This window comes from Falco naumanni, chromosome 8 (assembly GCF_017639655.2).
Source record: "Falco naumanni isolate bFalNau1 chromosome 8, bFalNau1.pat, whole genome shotgun sequence".
Taxonomy (NCBI): domain Eukaryota; kingdom Metazoa; phylum Chordata; class Aves; order Falconiformes; family Falconidae; genus Falco; species Falco naumanni.
In genome coordinates, this window is record NC_054061.1 from 10197610 (window position 1) to 10223735 (window position 26126).

Consider the following 26126-nt stretch of genomic DNA (forward strand, 5'->3'; position numbering starts at 1 on the left):
GGAGCCAGCCCGGAGCGGGACCGGGACCGGGAGCTGGAGCGGAGCCGTCCCCAGCCCGGAGCGGGTCCGGAGCCGTCCCCAGCCCTGCCCGCCATGGGGCCGCTGTGCGGGGCGCGGCGGCGCTGAGCCCGCCGGCCCACGGACTTTGCCCGGGCCCTGTCCGCGCTGCGCGGGCGGCTCCGCCGAGGGAGCCCGTCACCGCCGGTAACGCCGCCGCCCGCGACCCCCGCGCTCGGGACACCCCGGACCCCTCCAGCCCCTGCAGCCGCCCCCCCCCCGTGCCTGGTTAACCTCTCCCAGCGCCCTGGCCGGGCAGCGGCTGGCTGGAGGGGCCGCGTTCCCCGCACCCAACCCGGGGTGCCGTGTCCGTCCGGCCGTCCCCGCCTCCTGTGCCCCCCCCCCCCCCCTCCCCGGCCCTGAGACGGGGGGCTGGAAAGGGGTCTCACCCTGCCCAGGGACCCCAGTGCTCCGTCTGCCCTCCGTGCGCACCCCCCTCGGCGTGCCTGCCCTGGGGACCTGCCGTGCCCCGGGGACCAGCCCCCGCCTGCCCGGCCCCGCTCATCCCGGCCCTGCCTGTCTCGCAGGGCGGGGGCCGCCGCGCCGGAGGGGCCTGGAAGATGCGACCCCTCTTGCAAGTCCTGCTGGGGCTGCTGCTGGCGGCTGCTGCTCAGCGCAGGACGATGGAGCCAGGTACGGCTGCGGGGGCGGGGGGCTTGAGGATGGGGCGGGGTGGGCTGGGGGTCATGCTTTCTGGATGCTTTCCCCGACCCCCAGCTGGGCAGCGAGCCCCTGGGGCTGGAGGCGCTGGCTGCTCGCCCTGGGCACACAGCCCCACAGCTGACCTCGGGGCTGGGTGGGGGGGAGCTGGGGGCACCTGGCTGGCAGGGGCACGGCACGGGGGGCCAGTGTCTCCATCACCAGGCATGGGGGTGTGGAGGCTGGAAGGAGCAGGATGGCTCCAGACATGGTCCCTGCGTTATGGGAGCTCAGCTCGCTCGGCAGACAGGCGCTGCAGGGTTGGACGGCGTAAACGCTATGTGGGCTTGTGGCTGTTGTGTGTGGCTCGGTCCGTGCCTCTCAGTGGTGGTTGCAGGGGAAGGACATGTCCCAGGGGACCAGAGCCCCATCTACCCCACATCCCCCCTGTGATGGCCACACAGAGGGCTGGGACACACTTGTGTCCCCCCAGGTCCCCACGTGCGGGTGGTTGGGCTGGGGTGGGTATGGCTGTGCTGGCAGTTGGGCTGTTTCTGCCCTCCATGTGCACATGCCAGCTGCTGGCCATTGGCAGGCAGGGCACCACTGGGTGTTGGGGGGGTCCCAGCTGTGCTTGAGGCATGTGGAGGTCTGGTGGCACATAGCCAGGAGGGTTTGGTGCCCTCATTTAGTGAGGCAGAACAGGCTTGAGCACCCTGCGCCACTGCTCCTGCAGAAGGACTGTGGCATGTGTGGCCTTGGATGGGGACACTGCTTCGTGTCCCTGTGCCTCAGGGCAGAGTCCAGCCCTCTGCCTGCCCACAGAGTGGCAGAGCTAGGCACCAGGCTGTCTCACACCACATGCTCCCCACGCTGGGGTGGGTGCATGGTAGGGTCCTGCTGTCTGGGCAGGGTGAGCACTGGGGTGGGTGCTCACAGGGTCTCTCCAGAGCTATTTGAGAGCCCGTTGCTGGAGTCAGAAGAGGAACATCTCCTGCTGGACCCGGGCAATGCATTGAAGCTGTACTGTGACGCCAATCAGAGTGGTGCCAGCATAGTCTGGTACAAGGAGTCCCGGCTGCTTGTCCCGGGGGGTCGCATCCATCTCCAGCAGAGCCTGCTGGAGATCTCGGAGGTCGCCTACGAGGATTCAGGGTTCTACGTGTGCCGGGTGCGGGGCACTGGGGAGATCCTACGCAACTTCACCATTTCCGTAGTGGGTAGGAGCCCCGGCAGCACCCAGCTCCCCCCTGGGGGCACCAAGGCAGCCGCTGCCCACCCAGCCCTGCAGGCAGGTTTGTCCTTCTTAATCCATTTTCCTTTGCAGACTCGCTGGCATCAGGTGATGATGATGAAGACAGCGATGGGGACAGTCCCCACGGAGACCGAAATGAGGAGCCTGTCTACATGCACAGAGGTCAGTGCCACCCCAGGCAGGAGAGGGCTGTTGGGGCAGGTCCAGGAGCATGGGGCACTGCTGCCTCCTGTGAGCAGCACGAGCAGCTCCGGCAGCCTCCGTGCTGCCCTGTGGCCCCCTCCCACTGTACATCCCGCAATTCCCCAGCTCCATACTGGACTCACCCGCACCGGATGGACAAGAAGCTGTATGCAGTCCCCGCGGGGAACACAGTAAAGTTTCGCTGCCCAGCCTCGGGCAGCCCCAGCCCCAGCATCCGCTGGTTCAAGAATGGACATGAATTCCGGGGGGAGCACCGCATCGGGGGCATCCGGGTAAGGGCCAGGTCCCCCCCACTGCAGCCTCCCCTCGTGGGATTCCGCTCCCCAGTCACGTCTCACCGCCTTACCTCCTGCCTCTGCAGCTCCGGCACCAGCACTGGAGCCTGGTGATGGAGAGCGTGGTGCCCTCTGACCGCGGCAACTACACTTGCCTGGTGGAGAACAGGTTTGGCAGCATCCGCTACAGCTACCTCCTGGATGTGCTGGGTGAGGGCTCCTTGGTGCAGTGCTGGCCTGGCTCCCCACTCCCCCTGCGCCTGGGGGCATGGGGAAGGGGGTGGAGGAGCCTCTGTTGGAGTCCTCTCTGCTGGAACAGCCCATCTGTTCCTTGCACCCAAGGGACACGGGGATGGAGGCCAGGCTGGGGTTGCACTGGTTAGGGTCGGGGAAGGGCTCTCCATGGTTCACAGCAGGTGGAGATGGAGGGAGGAAGGAGCCTCTGCTCTGGGCCACAGTGTTGGTGACATTCCTCTGCTCTCTACTGCGCAGAGAGGTCCCCACACAGGCCCATCTTGCAGGCTGGGCTGCCCGCCAACACCACAGCCCTGGTGGGCAGCGATGTGGAGTTCTTCTGTAAGGTCTACAGTGATGCCCAGCCCCACATCCAGTGGCTGAAGCACATCGAGGTGAACGGCAGCAGCTACGGTCCCGATGGGGTCCCGTACGTGCAAGTGCTCAAGGTAACAAGGGCTGGAAGCACCCAGGTCCCAGATACCCACCCTAAAGTGGTGACGGGAGGTGCACATTCCCTGAGGAGGAGAGATGCTGACCATTCATCCTGCTCCCTGACAGACTGCAGACATCAACAGCTCCGAGGTGGAGGTGCTGTACCTGCGCAATGTCTCCGTGGAGGATGCTGGCGAGTACACCTGCCTGGCGGGGAACTCCATCGGCCTCTCCTACCAGTCTGCCTGGCTCACTGTCCTGCCAGGTAAGGGTAGTGGTCCAGGTGTGGGAGCTGGGACCCCTGGCACACAGGGGCCATGGCTCAGGCCAACTCATTCACTGCCTCCAGAAGAAGAGTTGGTGCGGGAAGCTGAAGCCCCTGAGGCCAAGTACACGGACATCATCATCTACACCTCGGGCTCACTGGCCGTTGCCATGGCCATCATCATCGTGGTGCTGTGCCGGATGCAGACTCAGTCAAGCAAGCAGCCCCTGGAGCCCATGGCAGTCCACAAGCTCTCCAAATTCCCACTCATCCGACAGGTGGGTGCCGAGCTGGAGCCCTGGCAGCGCAGGGGGACCTTAGTGACCGACTGGCTCCGTGAGTGCCACTTGTGCCCGTCACACCTTGCCCTGCCACCAGTCTTGGGGCTGCCCTCCCCACTGCCTCCTGCAGCTCCCTCACCCCATTGCTCTGAGCGAGGGTCTCTAAGCACTGTTTGGTCTCTGGCCCTGGAGCACGGGGCAGGATGGCTGAGGTCCCCTGGGCTCTCTCCGCAGTTCTCCCTGGACTCCAGCTCCTCTGGGAAGTCCAGCACATCCCTGATGCGCGTCACTCGTCTCTCCTCCAGCTGCGCCCCGATGCTGGCCGGGGTCATGGAGCTGGACCTGCCCCTCGACACCAAGTGGGAGTTCCCGCGAGACAAGTACGGTGCCACGCAGGGCAGGTCTGGGTCTGGGGACTGCTCTCCCCAGCTGCCCCTGGGACAGCAACACATGGGTGACATATGGGGAGGTCTCCGGGTGTCACCAGACACCTCAGCACTGCCATAGCCCAGGGCACTGGGACTCAGCTGGGAAGGAGGGGGGCAGCCATGCTGCCTCTGCCCCTGGGGGTTCAGCCACGTGGTGGTGGGGAGCGGGGCCATCCCTGTGGTCCCTCAGCATTCTACCTGTCCCTGCCAGGCTGGTGCTGGGCAAGCCCCTGGGGGAAGGCTGCTTTGGCCAGGTGGTGCGGGCAGAGGCTTACGGCATTGACAGAGACCGGCCGGACAGGGCTGTCACCGTGGCTGTCAAAATGCTGAAAGGTAATGGCTCTCCTGCCAGTGTCCCAGGCACAGAGGTGGCATCAGTACCAGGCTGCAGTGCCACCCCAGCTGGCACAGTGACACAGCCCTCCTTCCCCAGACAATGCCACTGACAAGGACCTGGCTGACCTCATATCCGAGATGGAGATGATGAAGCTCATGGACAAGCACAAGAACATCATCAACCTCCTGGGAGTCTGCACGCAGGATGGTGAGGGGGCTGTGCGGGCACGGTTTGGGCAGGGCATGGGCATGGAGTGGGAACAGGGAGCGGGGGCTGTTGAGGACAGTGGCATGCAGGACGCTGGGGAGGGAGAGGGCAGGGCAGGGGCTGAGTGGAGTGGACACCCTTCCCAGGGCCGCTGTACGTGATTGTGGAGTTTGCCGCAAAGGGCAACCTGCGCGAGTACCTCCGTGCCCGCCGCCCCCCAACACCTGACTACACTTTTGACATCGCGGCAATGCCCGAGGAGCAGCTCTCCTTCAAGGACCTGGTCTCATGCGTCTACCAGGTGGCCCGTGGCATGGAGTACCTGGAGTCCAAACGGGTAGGGCTGGCACAGCCCGCACCGGCTGCCTGTGCTCAGCACAGCTGGAGGGGCATGGTGGTGACGGAGAAGCTGTGTGTCCCTGGTGAACCTAGTGTCCCTGTGGAGAGGGAGCCCAGCCCCTTCCCCCTGTCTGTCCAGAACTTCCCAGCCACATCCAGCAAAGCTCTGGGCAGCACCTCCCCAAAACCATGGGGTTTAAAGCCTGACCCACCTCCTGGGTGTCCCCCGTCACTGCACCTGTCACTGCAGCCAGCTGGGTTGCCACCAGAGATGTGGGGAAGGGGGGCCAGCAGTGCCAGGGGGTTGTGTGGGAGGGGAGCAGCAGCTCTGGGTGTGGGGAGGGGACACAGGGAGCTGCAGCTGCCGTCTCACACTCCCTGCGGATGACGCGCTCCCCCCGCAGTGCATCCACCGTGACCTGGCTGCCCGTAACGTGCTGGTCACAGCAGAGAGCGTGATGAAGATTGCAGACTTTGGCTTGGCCAGGGACGTCCACGACATCGACTACTACAAGAAAACCAGCAACGTGAGTGGGGGCCCTGGGAGAGGGTTGGGGGGTAACAAGGAACCCCAACCAGGGCTGAGAAGGGGGTTTGCTCCCGTAGGGTCGCCTGCCAGTGAAGTGGATGGCACCTGAGGCCCTGTTTGACCGTGTCTACACCCACCAGAGTGATGTGTGAGTCCTGGGGCTGCGGGGGGCTGAAGGTGCTCTCAGGTGTGGAATGAGGATTCCATCGGTCTGGGATGAGGCAGCACCCCTGGGGTTATGCACGTACTGGAGGGTCCCCATGAGTAGGATGGGGTACTCCATGGGGACTGCAGCAGTGGGGCACATCTTTCCCACGAGTGATGCCACCCTCTCACCTGCTCGGGGAGGTTCCTAGGACATGGTTGACCACCCTTTGCTATGTGTGATCCCAGGTGGTCCTTTGGGATCCTGATGTGGGAGATCTTCACGTTGGGTGGCTCCCCCTACCCTGGCATCCCTGTGGAGGAGCTCTTCAAGCTGCTGAAGGAGGGGCACCGCATGGACCGGCCATCCAACTGCACTCATGAGCTGTGAGTAACCAGCCAGGTGGGGTGGGCAGAGGGCACGGTGACACCTCGCTAACACCCCTTTGCCCCCCCCCAGGTACATGCTGATGCGGGAGTGCTGGCATGCCGTGCCCTCGCAGCGCCCCACCTTCAAGCAGCTCGTGGAGGGGTTGGACAAGATCCTGGCGGCTGTTTCAGAGGAGGTGAGTGGTGGGGGGTCCGGTGGATGGTGGGCAGGTGACATGGGCGCTGAGGGCACTGGTGCTGACGGCACCATCTCTCCCTGCAGTACCTGGACCTCTCCATGCCCTTTGAGCAGTACTCGCCCTCCTGTGAGGACAGTGCCAGCTCCTGCTCCTCCGATGACTCTGTCTTCACCCACGACCCGCTGCCGCTGGCTCCCCGCCTCTTCTCATACCCCAGCGTGAGGACTTAAGGGTGGGCAGGGAAGGGTGATGCTGAGGCCACCTCTGCCCTCGTGGGGAGCAGGTCTGGGTTCCCGCAGGTTCCCTGCTTTGCCAGGTGTGAGCGGTGGGCGGGCAGGGTGCTGAGCCACAGTGCTGGGGCAGGGTGTCCCTCTCTCTGGCCTCCGTTTCAACGCCTTCAGCCTTCAGTCCTGGCTGAGACCTGCCTGGCATTGCAGGGCAGTGGGAGCCAGAGCCTCTCCAGGGTGGGAACTGCCTGGGATGCCCATGGCATTGCCCCGGGAGCTGGGCTTTGGCCAGTGCTTCAGTGGAAGTGTCTCTGGGTAGGAGCCCTGCTGCCTGCCGGGCTCCTGCTGCATCTGTACATAGCCACAGAGATGAATATTTATGTACATGAAATATCAACCTGATAAATTATTTTTTTGGAATAGACCCCAGTGCAGTTAATGGGCCGCTTCTGGGGGCGAAGGGCACAGCTGAGCTGGGAAGGTGGGTCAGGGGCTGCCTCCTTGCTGCCTCCTTGCCCCAGCCAGCACAGGGGCCTGCGAGTGCTCCCGGGGGACACGGAGGCAGTGCCACAGGTGCAGGAAACGATGTCCCCACTCCCGTGCCTCCAGGCCCGCTCCAGCACAAAGCACCCTTGCATCTGTTCCCCATTAGCCGCTGCTGCACTAAGCCACCGTGAACTCCGCTACCAGCATCACGCTGAAACTGATCCCCCAACTGCTGTGGGCTCCCAGGCTGGGAAAGTGCTCTGGGGCCCAGCCCTGCACACTGGGGACCCCCCCACCCTCCCCCCTGCTGGGGCCAGCCCTGGGCCTACAGAGAAAAGTGAGTTAGGGGCTCTACAGTGCCTCCCTGGAGCCCCCATGCCTCGGGAGCACAAGTTGGGGGGCTCCAGGCCCTGCTTTCCAGTGCCTGCTTTGCCCCCCCCCTCCCCTCTTTGCTTGCCCCGCAGTGCCCAGCTCTGCCGGAGTGTGGGCAGGGAGGACTGCAGCTGTCTCACCCCCTCCTGCCAGCCTGCTCCCTGGGTCTAGGGTTTCATACAGGGCCAGCTTTGCTGGCCATTAGCCCCAGGATCTTGTTTCCTCCTCCAGCTCCTAGCTGCACTCTCAGCCCCCCAGCCTGGAAGCTGGCTCTCTGGCACAGCCTGAGGAGGAGGGGGCTGGCAGGTATCGTGGGGCAGGACCTGGGGCAGCTGGAAAGAGGCTTCCTCTGTCCTGCCCACTGCTGCGATGGTGCTGAGGTCCAGATGGTGCTGGGGTCCAGGCTCCTGAGGGATGCAGCTTGTGGCTGCCCTTGTGTGAGGCAAGGCTCAGCCATGGGTGCAGCCGTGGGAGCCCAGCAGCTTGCAGAGCCATCCTGGGGTCCCCTCCTCATCGCAGCCCCTCGCAGGGCTGCTGGGGGGAGCCTCCATCCCCAGCCCTGCTCCCCTCTCTGCTGGAATGAGCCCCCAGCTCTGGCATGGCAGGCGGAGGCAGACAGCCCACTGGCAGGTGTGAAACCTGTCGGTCCCAGCAGCCTGCCTGCCCAGGAAGGATCCCAGCTGTCCGCTAATGTGCCAGAACCAATGCATTTCCCACAGCCCTGAATGGGACATTCACATGCTGGAGGGCAAACTGCCCAGGCTGCCCACAGGGCCTGCCCTGCTCCTGGCCAGGACCAGGGGTGAACACAAACGGGTGCATGGGGAGGGGGCTGTGCCCAGCTTGTCCCCACCTCACTCCAGACTGGGGTCTCTGTGCTGGGGGGCAGCACAGGGGGTAGGCAGTGCCTGGTACCCGGTATGGTTTGCATGGTTCTTGCTTGCTGGACACTGCCCTTCCCCTGGAAAATGGGGGCACAGCCAATTTCAAAGGGTGAGGTGAGGGTGGGTTCATTAATCTGTAGTGCCAGGTCGGGGCGGGGGGCACAAGGGGACATCGTGAGTGGTGACCTGCCACCCCCTGCCATAGCCTCATTTCATCCCCGCTCACTTTGCAAGCATGCTGTGGGTGCAGGCAGTGCCTGTGGATGCAGGCAGTGCCTTATCCCCACAGCACAACCCACCCCAGCTCAGTCCAGAGATGCTTTCAGGGTCTTGGCAGTGCCCAGCGCAGTGCCCACCCACCTGCCCTGGCACAGGGGGCTGGCCCTCACCCCATCCCCAGGCACCAGTGCATCCCCAGAGCTGCAGCAGTGGGTGCCAGCGGGTTGTGCCAGAACCAGTTCCGCTGGGTGCAAGGGCAGCCGGGGCCATGGCCGGGCAGGGAGGCAGCCTGGGGCGCCCTGCAGACCCACGACAACTGGAGGCGGTTTTTATTGTTTAACATTCCTGGTATTTTCTGTCAGGGCTGAACCAATTGTCCTTAATCCGCCAGGCTCTGCTGGCCAAACAAGTGTGGCTGAGCCACCAGCATCCTGTCCGCACGAACAGGCCCCTTTTGTGAGGGGGATTTAGCGTGTAGCCCAGTAAATCCCGCTGGTTTCCTGAGGCAGTGTTCCCACACCCCCACACCCCCTCTGCCTGCCCCCCAGCCCCCAGGCCCTGGCATCGCTCCCCAGCCCAGCCTTGCCGGGGGGCACCCTGCCTGCCCCAGCCCCAGGGCCTGGTACCTGCTGCCTGACCAGAACCTGCCCACCCGGGGGCTGCCTGTCTCCCCCAGCCGGGGTTCCCCCTGCATGTTGCTGGGGTGTATCTGTGGGTCTCCGTGGGATGTGGGCTGTCAGCAAGGCTGAGGAGCTTCCCAGGCCACCCCCTCCCCCCCTGCACTGCTGGTCCTGTGAAGATGCTGTGGTCCCTGGGAAGATGCTGTGGTCCTGGGGGAGATGCTGTGGTCCTGGGGGAATGCTGAGCCCCATGGGAGATGACATTGGCCCGGGGTGGGGGGGATGCCATAGTCCTTGGGGGCATACTGAGTCCTGATGAATATGGCTCTGGTCCTTGGGGGGGATGCTGAGTCCTTGGAGAGACACAGCACCCCAGGGGCCAGGACACTGGCTGATTCCTCATTCCAGCTCGGGGATGTGGCTCCCAGCCCCACGCTGGGGGATGAGATGCCTTTGCTTAACGACTCTGTTGTAGGGCCCGGAGCTGCTGTTGTCTTTTCTCCCCAAAACAAAGGCGACAGAATTTTATCTCCGGGGAGAATCTGGCTTTTGTGAGCTGTAGAAAGCCTCTGCCCCCGGGCAGGGAGGGATGAGGCTGGGGGGGTGAAAGGCACCAGGCTCCTGCCTCCCCCACCTGGCACTGCCCCTCTGCCTGCTCCTGCCTGCCATATCCCACTACACCCTGCTTGCCGCCTCCTTGTCCCATGCCTGTGCCACATGTGTGCCACTGGTGCCCAGGCAGCGAAGAGGAGGGAAAGGTACACATGGGCAAGCGGGCAGGAAAAGGGGGCCCACGGGCACCCACACGTGGGGGCACCTCGTGCTGCTTCCCTGAGGCAGGGGCCTCCTGCCCTCTCCGGCCGAGGAATCCCAACACCAGCATTTGCCACATCCCTGGGTGCTGCAAACAGAGATATGCACGCCCACAGATGCAGGCATGCATCACCACCCACCCACCCACCCACCCCCAACTCCTGCACACACTCCCATCCATGCACAAGGCCCTGCACACACACCCTCCCGTGCACACACACCCACGCACCCCCCTCAGGCACTTCCCCCCAGGCATCGAAACACACTCCCCCACCCTACGCATGCATCCACCCTCCCAGCCAAGCACACCCCACGCACAACCCTCATGCACACATACACCCCCCCCTTCTATGCACATGTACACTGCCCCCCACCCCCTACACACCCGTTCACACACAGAGAGCCATACACACCCATGTACACACCTTCATTCACCTCACACCAATGCACACAGCCAATGCACACACACGCAGTGCACAAACCTCCATGCACACACCTCCATGTGTGTACATGCACACATATGCAATACACACACCTTCATGCATGCACGCACACACAATGCACACACACACCCAATGCACACTCATGCACACACACAATGCACACACACACTCAATGCACACACTTTCATGCACACACTCAATGCACGCACCTTCATGCACGCACACACAATGCACACACACTCTAAATGCACACACTTTCATGCACACACACTGCACACACCTCCATGTGCACGCACATAATGCACACACCTCCATGCAGACACACACACACCCCTCCATGTGCACGCACACAATGCACACACCTCCGTGCAGACACACACACGCAGTGCACACCTCTCCACGCACACACACGCACCCCCTCGGCTCTCCCCGCACCGGGCAGAGCTGAGCCGCCAGCCTCAGCGCCGGCAGCGGGTCCCGTGCTCCAGCCGGCCAGGCCAAGCTGGGGGTCCCAGCGAGGGCGGGTGGGGGGCTGGCGGATGCGGGGCTGCCCCGCGGCGGCCCCTCTCCCGCCCGCAGCCGCCGCGCAGGCCGGGCCGTGGCTGCGGCGGGCGATGCCGGGCTGCGAGCCCCCTCTCCTGGCCAGCGGGAGCAGCGCGGCACGGGGCGTGCAGAAATGGGGCCGCATGGCTGGGTGGCCCCCGCCGCACGCCCACGGCTTTTCGGGTGGTGACAGTGGCTTTCGCGGCAGGCCAGCCCCGGGACTGTGTTGGAGAAGTGACAAATTCAGCTGTAAAAAACGGTCTGTGGTGTAGGAAGGTATCCTGGCTCCGCTCTCCATGCCATCACCCTCCCAGATGGATGGGGCTGGGAGTGGGGCAGGGCAGGAGGCTCAGGCTGCAGAGCTGCTCCGTGTCCTGATGTGGATCCCGCTTGTACCCGCTCTGGGTGATGGGGACCAGGGTGAGAACGGCTCCCACCCCATGGGCACGGGAGCCTGGTGGACCTGGCTCTACCTTGGGCAGATGTAGCAAAGCCCAGCGAGAGCTCAGCCTTGCTGCCCAGCGTGTGGGCCCTGTACACCCCCTCCGCTGGGGATGGGGGGCAGCACGTCTGCCTGAGGGCTGGGGGAGCAGGGAGGTCCTCGACAGCAGCTGCAGCACCCAGCCAGGCACCCTGGACCTTGGTCCCTCAGGGACTATCCCCATGCTGCATGTGGCTGGCACGCGTACAGGTCTCCAGGTGACCCCGGCCCAGCGACAGGGCTTCCGTGGAGGGCAGTGGAGCTCAGCAGTGATGGCTCCTGTCCCCAGCAGCCTGTGGCAGAGGTCCTGCCCCCTGCCCACTGCCCTGGTGTGTCCCGGGGCTTGCTCCTGCCTTGCCCGTCCTGGGGGCTGCCCACCCCAAGGTTTCGAAGGGGCCACGGGAGCGGCAGGGCAGGGGGGCTGCGAGGCCCTGGGCAGCCGGGGTCTCCCCGGCACAGCCGCGGGCAGCCCTGCCTGCAAAGCGCCGAGTGCGGGCACGGCGCTGCCGGCACCGAGCCGGGCTGAGCCCCGCCGGCTGCCCCGGTTCTCCGCCGCTCCCGCCCCAGCGGTTTCCAGCCCCGCAAACCGCTTCCTGGGGGAAAGGGGCCCCCGGCCAGCCCTCCGGGCAGGATGCTCTCCTCTCCTCCTCTGCTTCCTTCCTCTCCCCCGGCCGGGCCAGCCCTCCCCCTGCCCGCCGCACCTCCTTAACCCTTTCGCCCACGCTCCCGGCCGTGCGCCAGCCCCGCGGCCACGGCTCCCAGCCGTCCTCCCGGCCCTTTGTGCGGGGCCCCGGCGCTGCTCCCCGGGGAAGGGGGCTCCCCACTCCCCCCACACCCCGCGACCCCGCAGCGCCCAGGTCCCTGCCGGGGGCCGCTCGCACCGCACTCAGCCCGCCCACGGCTCCCGTGGGACCCACAGCTCCCTCCGCAGGGGGTCTGGGGCTCCCCGCCGGCCGGCCGTGACCACCCGGCTCCCCCCCGCCCGGGGAGAGCGAGCGGGAGCCCCCGGTGCGGAGCCGCGCTCCCTGCTGCACCGCGGCGGCGGGGAGCGGCCATGGCAGTGCTGCGCTGCGGCTGGCCCGGCGAGGGGGCACGGCGCCGGGCTGTGCATGAGGACCGGGGCCTCCAGAGGGAGCCCGCAGCGCCGTGCGGCTCCGCGGCCGCGGGCCTGGCCGGCTCCGGGCCTGACCGGCTGTGGAGGCCGCGGCGTGCGCTGGGGAGCCGGGCCGGGAGCGGGGGGCTCGCAGGCTGAGCTGGCAGCGCGGAGCCCACCCCGCTGCGCCCGCTGCCCGCCGCCCGCCGCCCGCTGCCCGCCCGCAGACAAAGCCCCGGGCAGCGGCGGGGTCGGGCTGTGCTGCCCTGTGCCACATGCCCGGGCAGGGCCGCGGTGGCCCGGCTGCCATGTGCCCACTCCCCGCCCCCAAGAGCGGGCGCTGGGGGCAGGGACCTTCCTGCGGGCGCTGGCAATGGCAGGGGGAGAGGTGACACAGCAGGTGGGGAGTGCATCTGAGGGCATCCTGCCCCGTACCTCCCTGCACCGGTAACCACAGGGCTGTGGGGAGCGGCACCGGGATGGCCGCAGGGTCCCGCCGCAGGGTACAGTTCCAGCCCACCAGTGTCCTGTGGGATTGTGCGGTGCCACATTCCTAGGAGCGGAGGGCTCAAGCCAGAGGTGGCACCAGGTCGGCCACTGGGCCCAGGCTGGGACATGCCCAGCCGGTGGCCCTGTCTCTCCCCACTCTGCCAGCCCAGGAGAGGGCAAACGAGCAGCGTGAGGGCAGCTGGTGATGACCAGTGTCCAGTGTGCACCTCCTCTGCTTGGGGACAGTCCTAAACCTCTCCCCAGGCCAGCCCTCGCTTGCTGGGTCTTGCTCGCTGGGTCTTGGACACCAGGCTATGAGAGACAGGGCACAGGGCCCTGCCCGCCCCCAGGGGGTTATAAATAAACCATTAGCTTTATTTTGGGAACGTGGCGGAAACGTGCATGGCAGGTTGCTCCAAAGAGAAAGGAGGCAGGTTGGCTGCCAGGCCTTGGCCTGGGTGTGCCGGGGTGCGGCTGCTGCTGCTGGAGTCGATCCCAGGGAGACGGGCTGTGCTGGAGGTGTTTCCCCATTTAGGTGTAAAAGAGGGACCCCAGCCACGGCCCCAGCTATGGCAGGTGCTGCCCCATCTCTGGAGGACCGCATGGACGCCAGGCCTCAGCGCCTGGCTTGCACGGCACTGGCACAGCACAGTCCCAGCTCCCATGTGTTGCCGCAGCACATGGGCACCGGGCACGATGGCCTGCGTTGGGTTGGGTGCCATCAGCCAAGCTGCGGGCTAGGACCTCAGAGGGACAAACATGTCACAAGCAGAACCTCTGACTGTGGCGCTTCCTGTCAAGTTACCCCACCCTCCGTGGGTGTGCTGGAGCAGCCTGAGACTGAACATGGCAGTCTCTCCACGGTGGCAGCACACCTGTGGGGGGAACAAGGGGTTGGCGACCTCGGTGTGGCTCCTCTGGGGCAGATGCTGGGAAAGGAATGGTTGCCTCATGGCTAGCTGCAAACAGGGCAGGAGGGATTGCCCAGGCAGGGCCAAAGGGGCAGTGGAGGACACCGGGAACCCTCAGAGGAGCTGCCAGCACACGTAGGCAGGGAGGAGGCAGGGTGCAGGGCTGCCTGCAGGCCTGGTGCCACTGCTCTGCCGAGATGCCAGCCCATAGCCGCCCCAGGACGGTGTTTTCGGCGGGAGAAGGCTGCACCCTGGCCGGGCAGCAAGGTCCAGGCAGCGGGCGCTGCCGCCTGCCTGAGTGTGCAGGGAGGCTGCTCGGGGGCCCCTGCCCGGCGTGGGGGGCGGGGGGGGGGGGGGGGGGGCAGTCCGGCGCCAGCACGGCCAGGGGCTCCCGCACGGCTGGGCCGGGGAGGCGGGTGTGTGTGTGTGTGTGTGTGTGTGTGTGTGTGAGTGTGTGAGTGGGGGTGCAAACAAAGGGCAGCGGCAGGCGGGGGGCGCGGGTCCGCCCGGGCAGCTCCGCGCCAAGTCCCGCCGCGGCACCCAGCTCCCCGCCCGGCACCCCGGGGGGTGGCCGGGCCCTGCCCCCCGCGCGGCCTGGGCAGCACCGCCCCGGTGCCACATCCCCGCGCTGCCCCGGCCGCTGCCCCCCGCACGGCCGCCCCCGCCCCGTGCCTGCCCAGCCGTGCCGGTGCGGCGGCGGCGGCGTGGCGCGGCGCCCGGACCCGTGCGCGGCTGGCGGCGGAGACCCCGGCCCCCATCTGGAGGTAGCGACGAAGCCGCTGCCACCCGCTGCGGGGGCCCCTGGCCGGCCGAGGTGGGGTGGCGGGGCGCTGATGGCGGCCCGGCCCGGAGGAGCGGGCGAGAGCGGGGCCGGCTGCGCGCCGCTCGGCGGCGGGAGGGCGGGCGGGAGCGCGGCGCTCGCTGTCCGGGAGCGGCGGAGCCCGGCGAGGACAGCCAGGCCGTGGGCACCCGGGGCGCCGCTCCCCGGCGGGCGAGGCGAGCCGAGGCGAGGCGAGGCACGGCACGGCACGGCGAGCCCCGCGGAGGGCGACGGCCCGGCACGCCGGTGCGCGGGAGAGCGCCGGGGGGGAGCGCGGCCGGGGCGCCGGGCCCAGCCCGCGGGGGCGCGGCGGACAATGGCAGGGGGTAACCCGAGCCCGGCGGGGGCGGGCGGCAGCCCGCGCCCCCCACCCCGGTGACCGCCCGCTGGGACAGGGGCCGGGGCCAGGGCCGAGGCGGGGCGGGTGGCCCGCACCGCCGGGCAGGAGGCGCCGCCCGCCTGGTGCCCCGCCGGGGCGCAGGGCCCGGCCGACTCCATTTTGTTGGCGCCCGCTCCGCCGCCGCTCGCAGGCCCGCGGCCTGCCCGCCGGCCCCGCGGCCGACTAGGCCGGGGGAGGAGGGGGGAACGCGCGGCGGCGGCGGCGGCCGGCCGGGGCGCGGGGACCCGCAGGTGAGGCTCGGCCGGGCCGCCCCGTCCCGCCCCGTCCCGTCGTGGCGGGGGCCGCCCGATGCCCCCCCCCGCCTCCGCCTAAGATGGAGGTGGGGGCGGCGGGCCCGAGGGCGCGGGGCCGGCCGGGCCGGGCCGGGCCGCGGCGGGGAGCGGGGGCTGCGGCGGGGCAAGGCCGGGCCTTGGGGCGGCCGGTGGCGGCGGGGTGCGCCGGGGGGGGGGCAGCAGTGAGCGCCCCCTCCCCCACCCCCCCCCGGGCGGGCAGCGCGCGGGGGAGGGGGGGGGCCCGCTGTGTGTGTGGGGGGCGGGGGTGGGGGGGGCCCCCCGCGCGGGCGCGCGCTGATTGGCCGCCGCCGAACCCCAAGAGCGGCCGCGGGGGGCGCGCGCGCAGGCGCGGGGCGCGCGCCGGCGGGATGGCGGCGGCGGGCGCGCGCATGCGGGGGAGGGAGGAGGGAGGCGGCGGAGGAGCGCTGGCGGGGCCTGGCCGGGCCAGGTCGGCGCGTCTCCTTCTCGGCCCGTACCGGGGGCAGGCGGCGAGCCGGCCGCGGCGGCCGCAGGTGAGCGGCGCCCCGCGGGGCGGCGGCGTCGGGCGAGGCGGGCGGCCCGCGGCCCGGCGGGCTAGTGTCGGGCGACGGGCCGCGGCCTGGGCCTAGCGCGGCGGCGACGGCGGCGTCGGCCCGCGCGGGGCCGGCGGAGCGGAGCGGGCCCCCGGGCGCGGCTGCCATTTTGCGGCGGCGGCCGGGCTGACCCCATTGTGCTGTGCCCGCAGGTGGATGCCCGCGGCCCGGCATGGAGCAGGCCTGCGAAGTGAGCCGGCGCAGCTGCCTCGTCCCCTTCGGCACTTCGCTGGCGGCCGCCGAGGCCAAGGGCGGCCCCTTCGGTGAGGGCCGCGGCGCCGAGCCGCCCGCCATGCAGCTGGCCGCCGCCAAGCCCGTCTACGGCCAGGACCCCTCGTCCTGCTACATCCCGCTGCGCCGGCTGCAGGACCTGGCCTCTATGATCAACGCTGAGTACCTCGGCGGCGCCGCCGACGGGGCTGAGGCCTTGCCCGACCCCGGCTCGCCGTCCCCCCGCCTCCCCGCGGCGCAGGACCCCGGTGGCCGGCGCCGACGGCCCCGGCCCGGCGGCCGACGCGCCCCGAGGGGCCCTGGCGTTCCCCTTGCTCCTGCGGGACGGCGGAGAGGAGGCGGAGGAGGGCGCCGAGACGCCGGAGGAGGAGGAGGAGGAGGACGACGACGACGACGACGACGAGGAGGAGGAGGAGGAGGAGGAGGACGAGGAGGAGGAGGAGGCGGCGGCCGAGCCCGGCTCGCGGGGCCGCGGCCCGCCCTGGGCCGCAGCAGGGCCCCGCCAGCCCGCTGCCGCCCCGCTTGCAGCCGGCCGAGCTGATGCCGACGGCGGCGCCGGACGGCGGGCCCCGGGGAGAAGCTGGAGCCGTCCGCCACCGACGCGGCGGCCGCCCTGCAGCTCGTAAGCACCGGCGGGGCGCGGGCGGGCGGCGGGGTGGGGTGGGGGGGCGCGCCGGGCGGAGGGCCGCGGCCGCTGCCATTTTGCGGCGGAGGCCGGCGGGGCCGGCCCGGGCGCCCTCGCAGCCGGCACCCTCGAGGGCGGGCAGCCATCTTGCCGAGGGGACCCTGCCGAGGCGCGGGGGGGGACGGGCGGCCCCGGGGCCACGGGCTGTCAGCGGGCTGTGCCGCGCACCTGTGCCCCCGCGGCTCCCGGGAGGGACAGGCACCGGCCCGCCGCCCGCGGGCGGCCGATCGCGGCGAAGTTGCGTGGAGTGGGCTGTCCGTGTCCCGTCCCCCACCCCGTCACAGGCGTGGGGTTCTGTGTTTTTTTGGTTGTTTTTTTTTTTTTGTTTTGTTTTTTGAGCGTGCTGGGGCCGACGCAGGCAGGAGGAGAGCTTTCCCTTCTCCTGCCTGCACGGGTTTAACGCTGTCAGACGGCCCTTTGTCTGGCCCGGCTTGAGGTGCCCAAGCCGTGATACCTCGGCGATGGCCAGGGAGGGGCTGTGTCACGGCCTGACACACCTCACGGGCAGGAAACCGTGCCTCTCATGCGGGCTGGCTTTTTTTTTTTTCCTTTCTAATTTCTCTACACTCACAAATTCCTTTACTTTGCTTTCTAATGCGCTTAATAAGAAGCAGAGCGGCTTGAACTTTCAGACTTCTGAGTTAGATGCGTTCAGCTTTTTTACATAAAGTTCTTTTGAATGGAGGCATAATTTTTTGGATGCTTTGCAGTTTGACTGTTTGCACACACATGTTTATTTCTTGCAGTTCGGTAGTTTTAATGTGCATTTCTTAAATATGTTTTTGCAAACTTCAGGTTCCTTACTGCAGGATGCTCGGGGTTTAAAGTATTACTCGATGCAGGGTGTGAAAATTAACTCGTGACAGCACTGACACCGAAACCATCTCACTTTCTTTACTTTCAGTAGAGCCACTGATGCCCGACAGATGCTGCTGGTGCATGCAGCACCTGGGGAGAAACACTTGCTTTCTCCGGTGTTCATTTGGGAACATGCCATATTCCTGCTGTGTGCCCCGGGAGCAGTTGTCACGGAGTGCCCATGGACGGAGTCATTTCAGGAAGATGCTGATAGCTGCTTAATTTGCTTGTGGTGCAGTTAGGCTCAGCTCTGGCTCTGGGTAGCTGATTATCTTGAGTGTTCTTTGGGAAGAATCCTTCTCCTTGTGGATACTCGGTCTTTAGTCTTTGGGGGGTTAAGACGCTGCTGTGGGTCTGAGGTTTGTGCATCTACTTAGCTTTGTTTTGCAGAGCAAAGCGGGGATCTCTCAGCAGACATGTGCTCGGTGATGCGGTTGTGGGAGGGTCTCACTTTGTAAACAGAAGCTAGCAGAGGTACTTTCACAACATTTGCCTTTGCTATCAGTGGCTTTACTATGTGCTGCACAGAACTGCATCTTGTATGATGACAAAACTGTCTTGGGTGTTTGAGCCTGTTATTTGAATATGCAACGAGGGGTTGACTTCACTAGTATTGCCTTCCTGTCTGCTGTAGTACAAGGTTAGCCTTGCTGAATTGTTTTGGTGACTTAAAAGCATAGCTGTGTTCAGAAAAAAAAATGCAAAGAAGAAAAGTATTTTTTTAGGCAGCCTTGGATCCTTTTTGAGTCTTGCATTCTTCCCTTAGGAAGTGTGGGTTGTCCAAGCGGTCCTTCATTTTAGCCCTGCTGTTTGTGGGATGGGAAGAGATAGGGATTTGTCTCTGTGCCAAGTTACCATTGAGGCAGTTAGAATCTTTTAATTGTTGAACATGACATAGTAGCTAGAAAAAACCAGGCTTGCTCCTCAGATCATGTATTCATGCAGGCGTTTAATTCTAGTCTCGTTTGTATTTGAGTAACTGGAATTCACTTTTTTTGAGAGACTGCTAAAACTTAAAACAAAAACCCACCCCAAATCAACAATCACCAATGCCCAGGAGTCTGCACTGTTATTTTCAGCGTGGCTTGTCATGGCTGCACTAATTTTTCAGATATCACCTTTACTCAACCCGATGATGGGACTCTTCCACCTTACAGCAAGACTTTCTCAGAGCCTTTAATTTTTGAAACTCAGGACTTCGAGTATGCCCACTGCTGCTCAAACAGCCTGCTTCGACAAGAGGAAAGTGTGACAAGGGGAAAGTGTGCGTGTACCTCAGACCTCCGTATCTGCCCCTTGTAAGTTTAGAATTTTTCACTAGATCATTGGAAATTGGTTATGAAAAGGCTGATTTCCAAAATGTCAAGAGTGCTTCCAGCAGAAGGGCCAGCATTTGGTTTAGTCTTTAGTGGAATGCAAAGTCCAGCATTTAAGTAATGCCTCTAGGTAGGAGGGATGGTGGCAGGTATTGTTTTGCATGGGGATTTGTTAATGGCCCTGTCATCTGTTGCACTCAGACAGGGCCCCAAACCGGCCAGAGGTTGCTCAGGTAGCATTCAGTTGTAAAGAGGGATGTGCATATTCGGAAGTGAAGTTATTTTAAGTGTCAAGTTAATCTTAATTAAGGTTGACTGAAGTTCTACATACTCCAAACAGCTACTGACAGATTTTGTGTTGGAGACAAGGAAATTATAGCAGTGGTTCTTGGGTCTTGTTTCTGCTCCAGAAGTGACAATACAGTGACTGCCGGCTTATTTCCTTGTTCACACGTTGGGTTATTACCACTTAAATTGAAACGGGAAGTAATTTTTTAATCTGTTTGTTCTTTACCATCTTGACATGAGCTTGTCTTTAGCGCTGTTGTAGAGCTCCTGGACAGCATTTTGTGGAGCTGGAGGGAGCATGGGCCCAGGCTCCAGCACTGGGGAGGGTGGGTGCAGCCATGTAAGGTCTGAGTACTGTAGTTCTTGCTTGAACTCGGTTGCTAAGGAATTGGAGCAGGTGGACTTGTTCCTGGCAGAACTCTCATGCTGAAATTTTTGCTTTTTTTGTGTATCTTTTGGTGCCATGTAACTTGGTTTTCACTTTGCCATTTTGTTGGTTTTTAATTGCTACCCGCACAGTATGTTAGAGTCATTTGGTTTGCCAAGTTGAGCACCGGGAAGCAGAGAGTTCTTGGTTTCAAGTATATCTGTGCCACTTTTTGTGCTTGTATGTTACACGCTGTAGGACCCTGGGTTACGCATGCACAAGCAGTTTTTTCAACAGGGCCCTAATGGCTTCAGGCTGCGGGACGTGCTGAGCTTGCGTGAGGCATTTGCTCAGTGTTGCTTTTTGTTCTTCTCGTACTATTTCCTTGTTGTCTAGCTCCACACTGTAGAGTGTGATGGTTGGGTAACGGCAGTGAGGAAATGAAGCACAGGGGAATCCAGAGCCAGATCTTTCAGCGCTAAGGATGGCTACTTCCAGTGGCTGGGTGTAAGGAATGAGTAGGGCGTGTGTGTAGAGCTCCTGAAAGGTTTTCGCGTTACCAGAACTACACCGTATTTTACATGTTAAAAGTACTGAGGGCCAGCGAAGTCCTCTCTTTTAAGCCTAGAATTAATCCGTGATGAACTTGAGTTCCATTGCAATCTGCAGCTCTGGGAAACAACTCTCATTATAAAATGTTTGTGTCCCTATGTGAGAGTTACTCTGGGCTTTCGTTTATTAACTGACATGTCTAGTGCCATTTCTCTCTTTGCTAAAAATAAAATAAGGGAACCAATGCCACGTGATACTTGCTAGTCCTGTAAATATTTCTGAAAGAATCTCCTCCTACTACAGACTGTTGATTTGAGGTGTAACTAACTACTGGTAACGTTATATCCCTGAGATACAATAGGCATGGAGGTGGCTTGTTTGAGCAGGGAACATAAATTTCCTCAGCCAGTTGACATCTTCCTGGTGAGAAGATTAATTCTGTGGCAGTCTGTGCTTCCAGCAGGCATGGTCTCCCTCTGCGTGCACCTGGTAAGAACAGGCTTTGGGTGAACTGCTGTTGCTGTGTGTCTGATCTTGTGCACTCCCTTCTTTGCCACTAAGGTTTACACTGTTTGGAAGATGTTATTTTTTTTCTCGGAAAAGAGCACATAGCTGGATCTTACCTGGTTGTGCAGTCTGCTGGCATGCACTGGGCCCCTGTACTGAAGCACATCTGTGTCTTGAATAGTTCTAAACTTACCTGCAAGGGACTTCAGCTGTGGTAGGCATCCAGAACAGTGGATATTTCCACAGTTAGGGCACTGTCCTAGGCTGTGTTACTGCTCAACCGTAAATTTTTGAGGTCCTTAATGACTTTTGGTGCTTTCATGATGTGACAGTACTGCATTGCCTCTTTGCCATGGTGGTGTGAGCGGGTGTTAACATGCTGCCCCAGCAGGACTGTGTTCCCTAGGTGTAAGGAGCAGCTCGCTTTGAGTGATGGCAATTTTTTGAACAGTTTGTAGGATCTAGAGCTCTTCTGCACAGCGGATTGGGTCTATGAAAGTATGGATGTGCTGGCTACCTGTCATGCCATGTGAAATTTGAGTGATTGATGCCTTTGCAGTTCATATGGGGCCATACAGCTCTCAAGCTGAACATACCTGTCTGAAATCACAAAACCAGAGGTGTTTCTTGCAGTTTGGACAGTCTTGAAGGCAAGGTTTTGCTGAATGTAATGGTATAAACCTGTATGTCGCTTCTGCTTTCTCTATTTAAACAACTTTTAAGGCTAGGGTAAGAGAGACTTCATTCAAGCAGTGTCCTGGTTAACCTACTCTCTGCAGTCATAAATACTTTCATGTCTCTAGTGAAGACTAGAGGAGTGTAGACTTCACTGGGCTATTAAGCAGTGCAGTTCTACTCTGTACAGCGTGGCACGCTTAGTATGTCACCTGCTACTGTTACAGGAAAAAATGGCCAACAGTAGCAACAAAACTGGCTTTTACAGGTGCTTTTTTTAGGATGTATGCTGCCTTTCGAGGCCTGTGACCTGTTCTGACTGTCTTTGTATTTACTGGCTGGTGTGATACCTTTTGGAAAAGTGTGTTTCCCAGGACTTGAACCTTTTTTTTCCTAAGAAATCTTACATTGTTGAGGGTACAGTGATTCTAGTTCTGCTGTTGCAGCTTCTTCTAAGCCCTTGTTAAAATCAATGGTAGCAGCTCAGTTTGCTGTAGCAGTAGTGTTTGTCTTCAGGGCAACACACTTCTGTTTTGCGTGGACTCGGGGATTTGTTGATTGCCTCCTGCAGTGTAGCAGCTTCTTGTTGCACCTCATTGCACCCGGTTCCCAGAAGTGGGGTTAAACTGTGTGATGTGTAACAATTACTAGGTTGTATTATATTTTTTTTAATTTCCTCATGTTAAGTGAACAAATCTGTAGCTCACTGAAGAGGTGTCTTCAACTCTGAAAATGATTAACAAGCTACTTGAGCCGTGCCCCCCCCCCCCCCCCCCCCCAAAAAAGTAGTATGTTTCAAGTTATAATTGGGACAGTATTTCCTAAAAAGACATATTCTTAACTCAAAAGCCAGTGTTATGGGTGATGATCAATTTTGTCTAGTTGCTTAGAATATGCCTCTTGTTTTTCTTGCCTGTGACTGATAGCTTCTTGTATGTAGTAATTTTGATTGTTTTTTTTCCAGTTATTTGCTCTGGCATTTAGACAGGCACAGGGAATAGAAGCACCTGAAGAAAGAAACTCAATCCTAGCAGGGGGGCTTTCCCTGGGAATTTTTTAAAAAATAATAATAATCAAGTTAATGCCATTTTTAATAAAATATGACCCATGTTTTGTTCTGTCTGCACAGAGCCATCTGTGCTGTGCAATGCAGTTTTTGCTCGGTAAAATGGGAGTTAAATCCTTTATGTTGGGTAAGACATTGCCAGGATTTCCAAGTTAATGGGTGGAAAAGGTCTGTAAGAGAGTCTGCTTTGAATTAGAGCAGCAGTTTTCAACCTCTATTGATTTGTGGACCCCTAAACACTTCCCAGGTGCAGACTCTTGTCTAGTGAATTTAGACCTATCAACAATAGCCTTGCTTGCTTTCATATAATTTCATGGCATCAGAGTATTTTTTTGCAGCTGAAAGTTTGCAGACCACTGAGTTAGAGAACATGTTGCTCATGTTAGTTGCAATGTTTGACCTGCGTGAATTTTGTGTTGAGTCAAGTGTAATGTTGCATTTGTGCTGTGGGTCGCTTCTGGAGCAGGCAGGGCTGCCATCTCCTGCCTGACTGGCTGTCCTGTGTTGCGAGAAGGGGTGATAAAAGTTGCAGTTTGCTTTGCTCAAATAGTTGCTGGAAGTTGTGTTACATTGGGGTGAGTGCAGTGTTACCAGTTAAGGTCAAGCTGGTGTGGGAAACTGCAAGGTGTGGTGGTGACATCAAAGAAATGGTTTGGCACTAGTAAAAGGGTTTAGGGCTTCTCAGTGTGCGGTGGGACAGGATTGTGCCTGGGCACTGGAGTTGCTCTACCAGTGCTCTGGGAAGGGCTGCAAAGAGCAAATCATGGTTTAGCCTGTGGGGAGGTCAGTCAGGCACAGGTAGTTTCTGGGTTTGGAGATGCTTGAGCATAGTCCTTGCAGTTGTGCCTGGGGATTATAGGGGCCTTCTTGCTAAGTTTGCAAGGTTTCTCGGTGGTGCAGGATTGGGGTGCCAGCGGGGAGCATTAGCAAGGCCACATGCAGCACACAGATGTGTGTTTGGGCTCCCTCAGGAATGTGTCACGCTCCTCCCAGCGAGTAGCTGCAGCAAGGGAGTGGAATGGTAGCACCAAGGAGTTCGGCGTGCCTGCAGAGTTGTGGTGCTGTGCAGAGACAGACTGGAAAGTGGAGAGTTGGGTGTCTCACTGGTACAGTCCTGGGTAGGAGCGTGGGTGTTGCTTTGGCTGACCTGAGTGAATGCTCCTGGCTGCAGCACCCAGGGGAGGGGAGGATGCTGCTGTGGATTGGAGGCAGAGGCTGACACTGCTGGCAGGTGCCAGCTGAAGTTCTCTGTTCTTGTTAAATGAGAAATCTGGTTTCGGTGTGGCTGCTCACAGTAGCTTTGCAGCAGTGATTAAATGTGCAATAGCGATAAAGATTGACTTGGTGCACATCCATCTCTTGTGTCCAGAAGCACTGATGAAGCTAGGAGGAATTTCAGCAGTGTTGTTTTGCTTCTATTGAAGGATGGAGAAGCACTCGTTAAAGTTGACATGTTGACTTTCTGTGGTTGCCATTAAGATTGCATCAAGATTTATCTCATCTGGGTCTTTGGAAAAATGGGAAAAAGAAATTGAGAGAAAAGTCCTTGTGTATCATCTGTCTTTCCCAGCACTCATGAGGGTAGGTCTGGCCATGGCTGGTTCTGTCTCTAGCACAGCCAGAGCAGCAGGTTTGTACTAAGCTGACCCACTCAGCTCGTTGCCGGGTTTGGTGGTAGCCTCAGCTGTGAGGGAGCTGCACAAGCTGTAAATGGATGGTTTGTCTGGCAGTCAGCGGCATCGGCTTGGGTGCTGAGCTGCTGCTGTGGCTCTGCGTGAAGCGGCGGGTGGAAAGGGCAGCACTAGTGATGTGGGAAAGGGAGCGGGGCTGGGAGTGCTGTTAGTGACTGAGCCACAGGGAAAGGGCAACGCATCTCCAGTCCTGCAGGCTTCCCCCTGTCCCTCTCCATCCTCTTCCTCGGGGGGTGGGTGGGTGCAGGTGGGTGAAGTGCTGTGGTAGGGAGCAGCAGGGTTGCTAAGCAAAGCTTTGTGCAAGTTCTCGATAGGGAGCTTGTTCCATGGGTAACATCCAGTGTGGGATAGCTGCGATTGCTGTGGGAGATGGCACATTCACGCTGCTGTGGTCTTCAGGAAAAAGTTTTATAGGTAATAAAATACCAGTGTAACTCATAAGAACTTTCTAGACACTCATCACAACTAATGCATTGGGGACTTTTTCTTTGTTTTGTTTTTGGACATGCAGAAATTCACTTTCTGAGTGTGAGAAACCAGAAGTGTCGAGTTGGATAGAGCAATCCAACAGTATCGCATACTAGCCAAAGGATGGGGTGCCTTTTGGTTTGCTGTTTTTTAGGAAAAAGTGAACAGATAATATCTTGCACAGTAGTATCTCGGCACACTGGATTCCTCCAGCTTTTTTCAGCTCCTGTAGGGCCTCTGGGGCTGAGCATGCCACGAGGCTCTTGCCCTGGGCCCTGCTCGAAGGTTCCACGTTCCTCCAGTCTGGGAGGAGTGTGTTCGTGACTTTTCCTCCCACTGTTGGTGGAAAGATAGAAACCTGACTGTTGCCTCATGCAAGAAGGGCAAGGAGCAGGGTAGTTACCTCACTTTTAGTAGTTTCTCTGTTCACCCTGATGTTACTTTGTTGTTCGATTTTTCCCAAGCACCTATTCAGACTTCTTACTATTTTGGCTAATGTGGCAGTCTCCCACAGATTTCTAAATAGCAGTGAAACAAGTCCGATTCTTCTTAATTTTAGTTGGCTGTCCTCTCACAGTATATATGGGGGTATGTTTAGGAAGCTGGATGTGCAGCATAAAGATTAGGAAGCCTCTCTGAAGCATAAGTTTGCAGGACCTGATGGTAGAAGCATGAACCTCCCTCAGGTCATGGCTCTAAGTGTGAATAGATACAAACAAATAAATAAGTACAAGGTAAGTTTATTGCACTGCTAGTGTTCAGAACTTCAGATTGCATTTTTGGTAGGGATTCATCAAAAGCAGCATTAATCTTAAATGCAAATTAAAACTGAATTTTATGTGAACAGAACATTTACAATTTTTTGTTTTGGAAAAATGGTTCAGTTGGACAGGGAGAATGTGCATGCTGAATACCACCTCATTTTGAGGAGGTTATGGTCTTTTGTAAGTGGCATCTTTGCATTTGGGCTAACAAAGTGGGATTGTTTGCAAACCCATGTTAAATGTTTGTTGCTTTTAAAGAAGCATCTAAAATGGAATAAAAAAAACCCAAACAACAAAACCCCCAAAAAAACCCCAAACCAACAAACAAACCAAAAGAATGAACAAGGAAGTGTTAGTAGTTACACATTTAATTCAACCCAAACTCCCAGTTTTTAACCGTTGAGGTTCTAATGCAATATGCACTTTGTGCTGCATGTACGTGTTCTCTAGTAAGCAGAATGAAGCATTACAGATTAAGCTGTAATGGATACAATTTACATATATAAATTAGAATAACCAAGTTTTATTTTGCACAGTTTGAATCAGTTTTTCATTTCAAGGGTTTAGAAACTTCCTGTCTGAAGACGAACATTGTGTTTATCAGATGTCTTGCTTGTTCACAATTTGTTTGATAATACACAGAGGAGCACAAAAGTAAGGCTGAAAAAAGGGGCAGATCTGATGACCTGGTTTCAGTTTAGGTTTTTATGCCAGTTCTCTGACATAAGGTACTTGTGATATTTTTTCTTTGTGAGACATAGCTTGGGTTTTGGTAATGCCTGCAGTTCCTCTTGCTTGAAACATTTAGTGCTGGT

General features: G+C 60.3%; 2 protein-coding genes across 4 annotated transcripts in view; both read left to right on the top strand.

Moving 5' to 3' along the window:
* FGFR4 (fibroblast growth factor receptor 4) lies at positions 1–6849 on the top strand. 3 transcript variants are annotated; one of them, XM_040603451.1, is made up of 18 exons: positions 1–204; positions 585–690; positions 1647–1916; positions 2024–2113; positions 2261–2427; positions 2517–2640; positions 2923–3113; positions 3226–3364; positions 3449–3642; positions 3880–4025; positions 4285–4406; positions 4507–4617; positions 4764–4954; positions 5361–5483; positions 5563–5633; positions 5879–6016; positions 6090–6195; positions 6282–6849. In XM_040603451.1, the coding sequence occupies exons 2-18, from the start codon at positions 618–620 to the stop codon at positions 6426–6428; spliced, it is 2403 nt and encodes an 800-aa protein (XP_040459385.1). In that variant the 5' UTR covers positions 1–204; positions 585–617; the 3' UTR covers positions 6429–6849. The 3 variants fall into 3 exon arrangements, with proteins under 3 accessions (XP_040459385.1, XP_040459386.1, XP_040459384.1); XM_040603452.1 differs by lacking the exon at positions 1647–1916 and having other exon boundaries at positions 2–204; XM_040603450.1 differs by lacking the exons at positions 1–204; positions 585–690 and having other exon boundaries at positions 912–1916.
* Positions 6850–15676: 8827 nt separating this feature from the next.
* The window catches only part of NSD1 (nuclear receptor binding SET domain protein 1), a 66312-nt gene continuing 55862 nt past the window's right edge, over positions 15677–26126 (top strand). Inside the window, 5 exon segments of the mRNA XM_040603449.1 lie at positions 15677–15783; positions 15996–16318; positions 16320–16550; positions 16552–16638; positions 16640–16696. Coding sequence (XP_040459383.1) covers positions 16016–16318; positions 16320–16550; positions 16552–16638; positions 16640–16696 — 678 coding nt within the window. The 5' untranslated portion in view covers positions 15677–15783; positions 15996–16015.

Excerpts from the sequence above, each read along its gene's own strand:
- FGFR4 (XM_040603450.1), top strand. The coding sequence starts at position 1,103 with ATGTCCCAGGGGACCAGAGCCCCATCTACCCCACATCCCCCCTGTGAT. Across the intron at positions 1,917-2,023 it reads CTTCACCATTTCCGTAGTGG|ACTCGCTGGCATCAGGTGAT; the intron begins GTAGGAGCCCCG and ends TTTCCTTTGCAG. Across the intron at positions 3,114-3,225 it reads CGTACGTGCAAGTGCTCAAG|ACTGCAGACATCAACAGCTC; the intron begins GTAACAAGGGCT and ends GCTCCCTGACAG.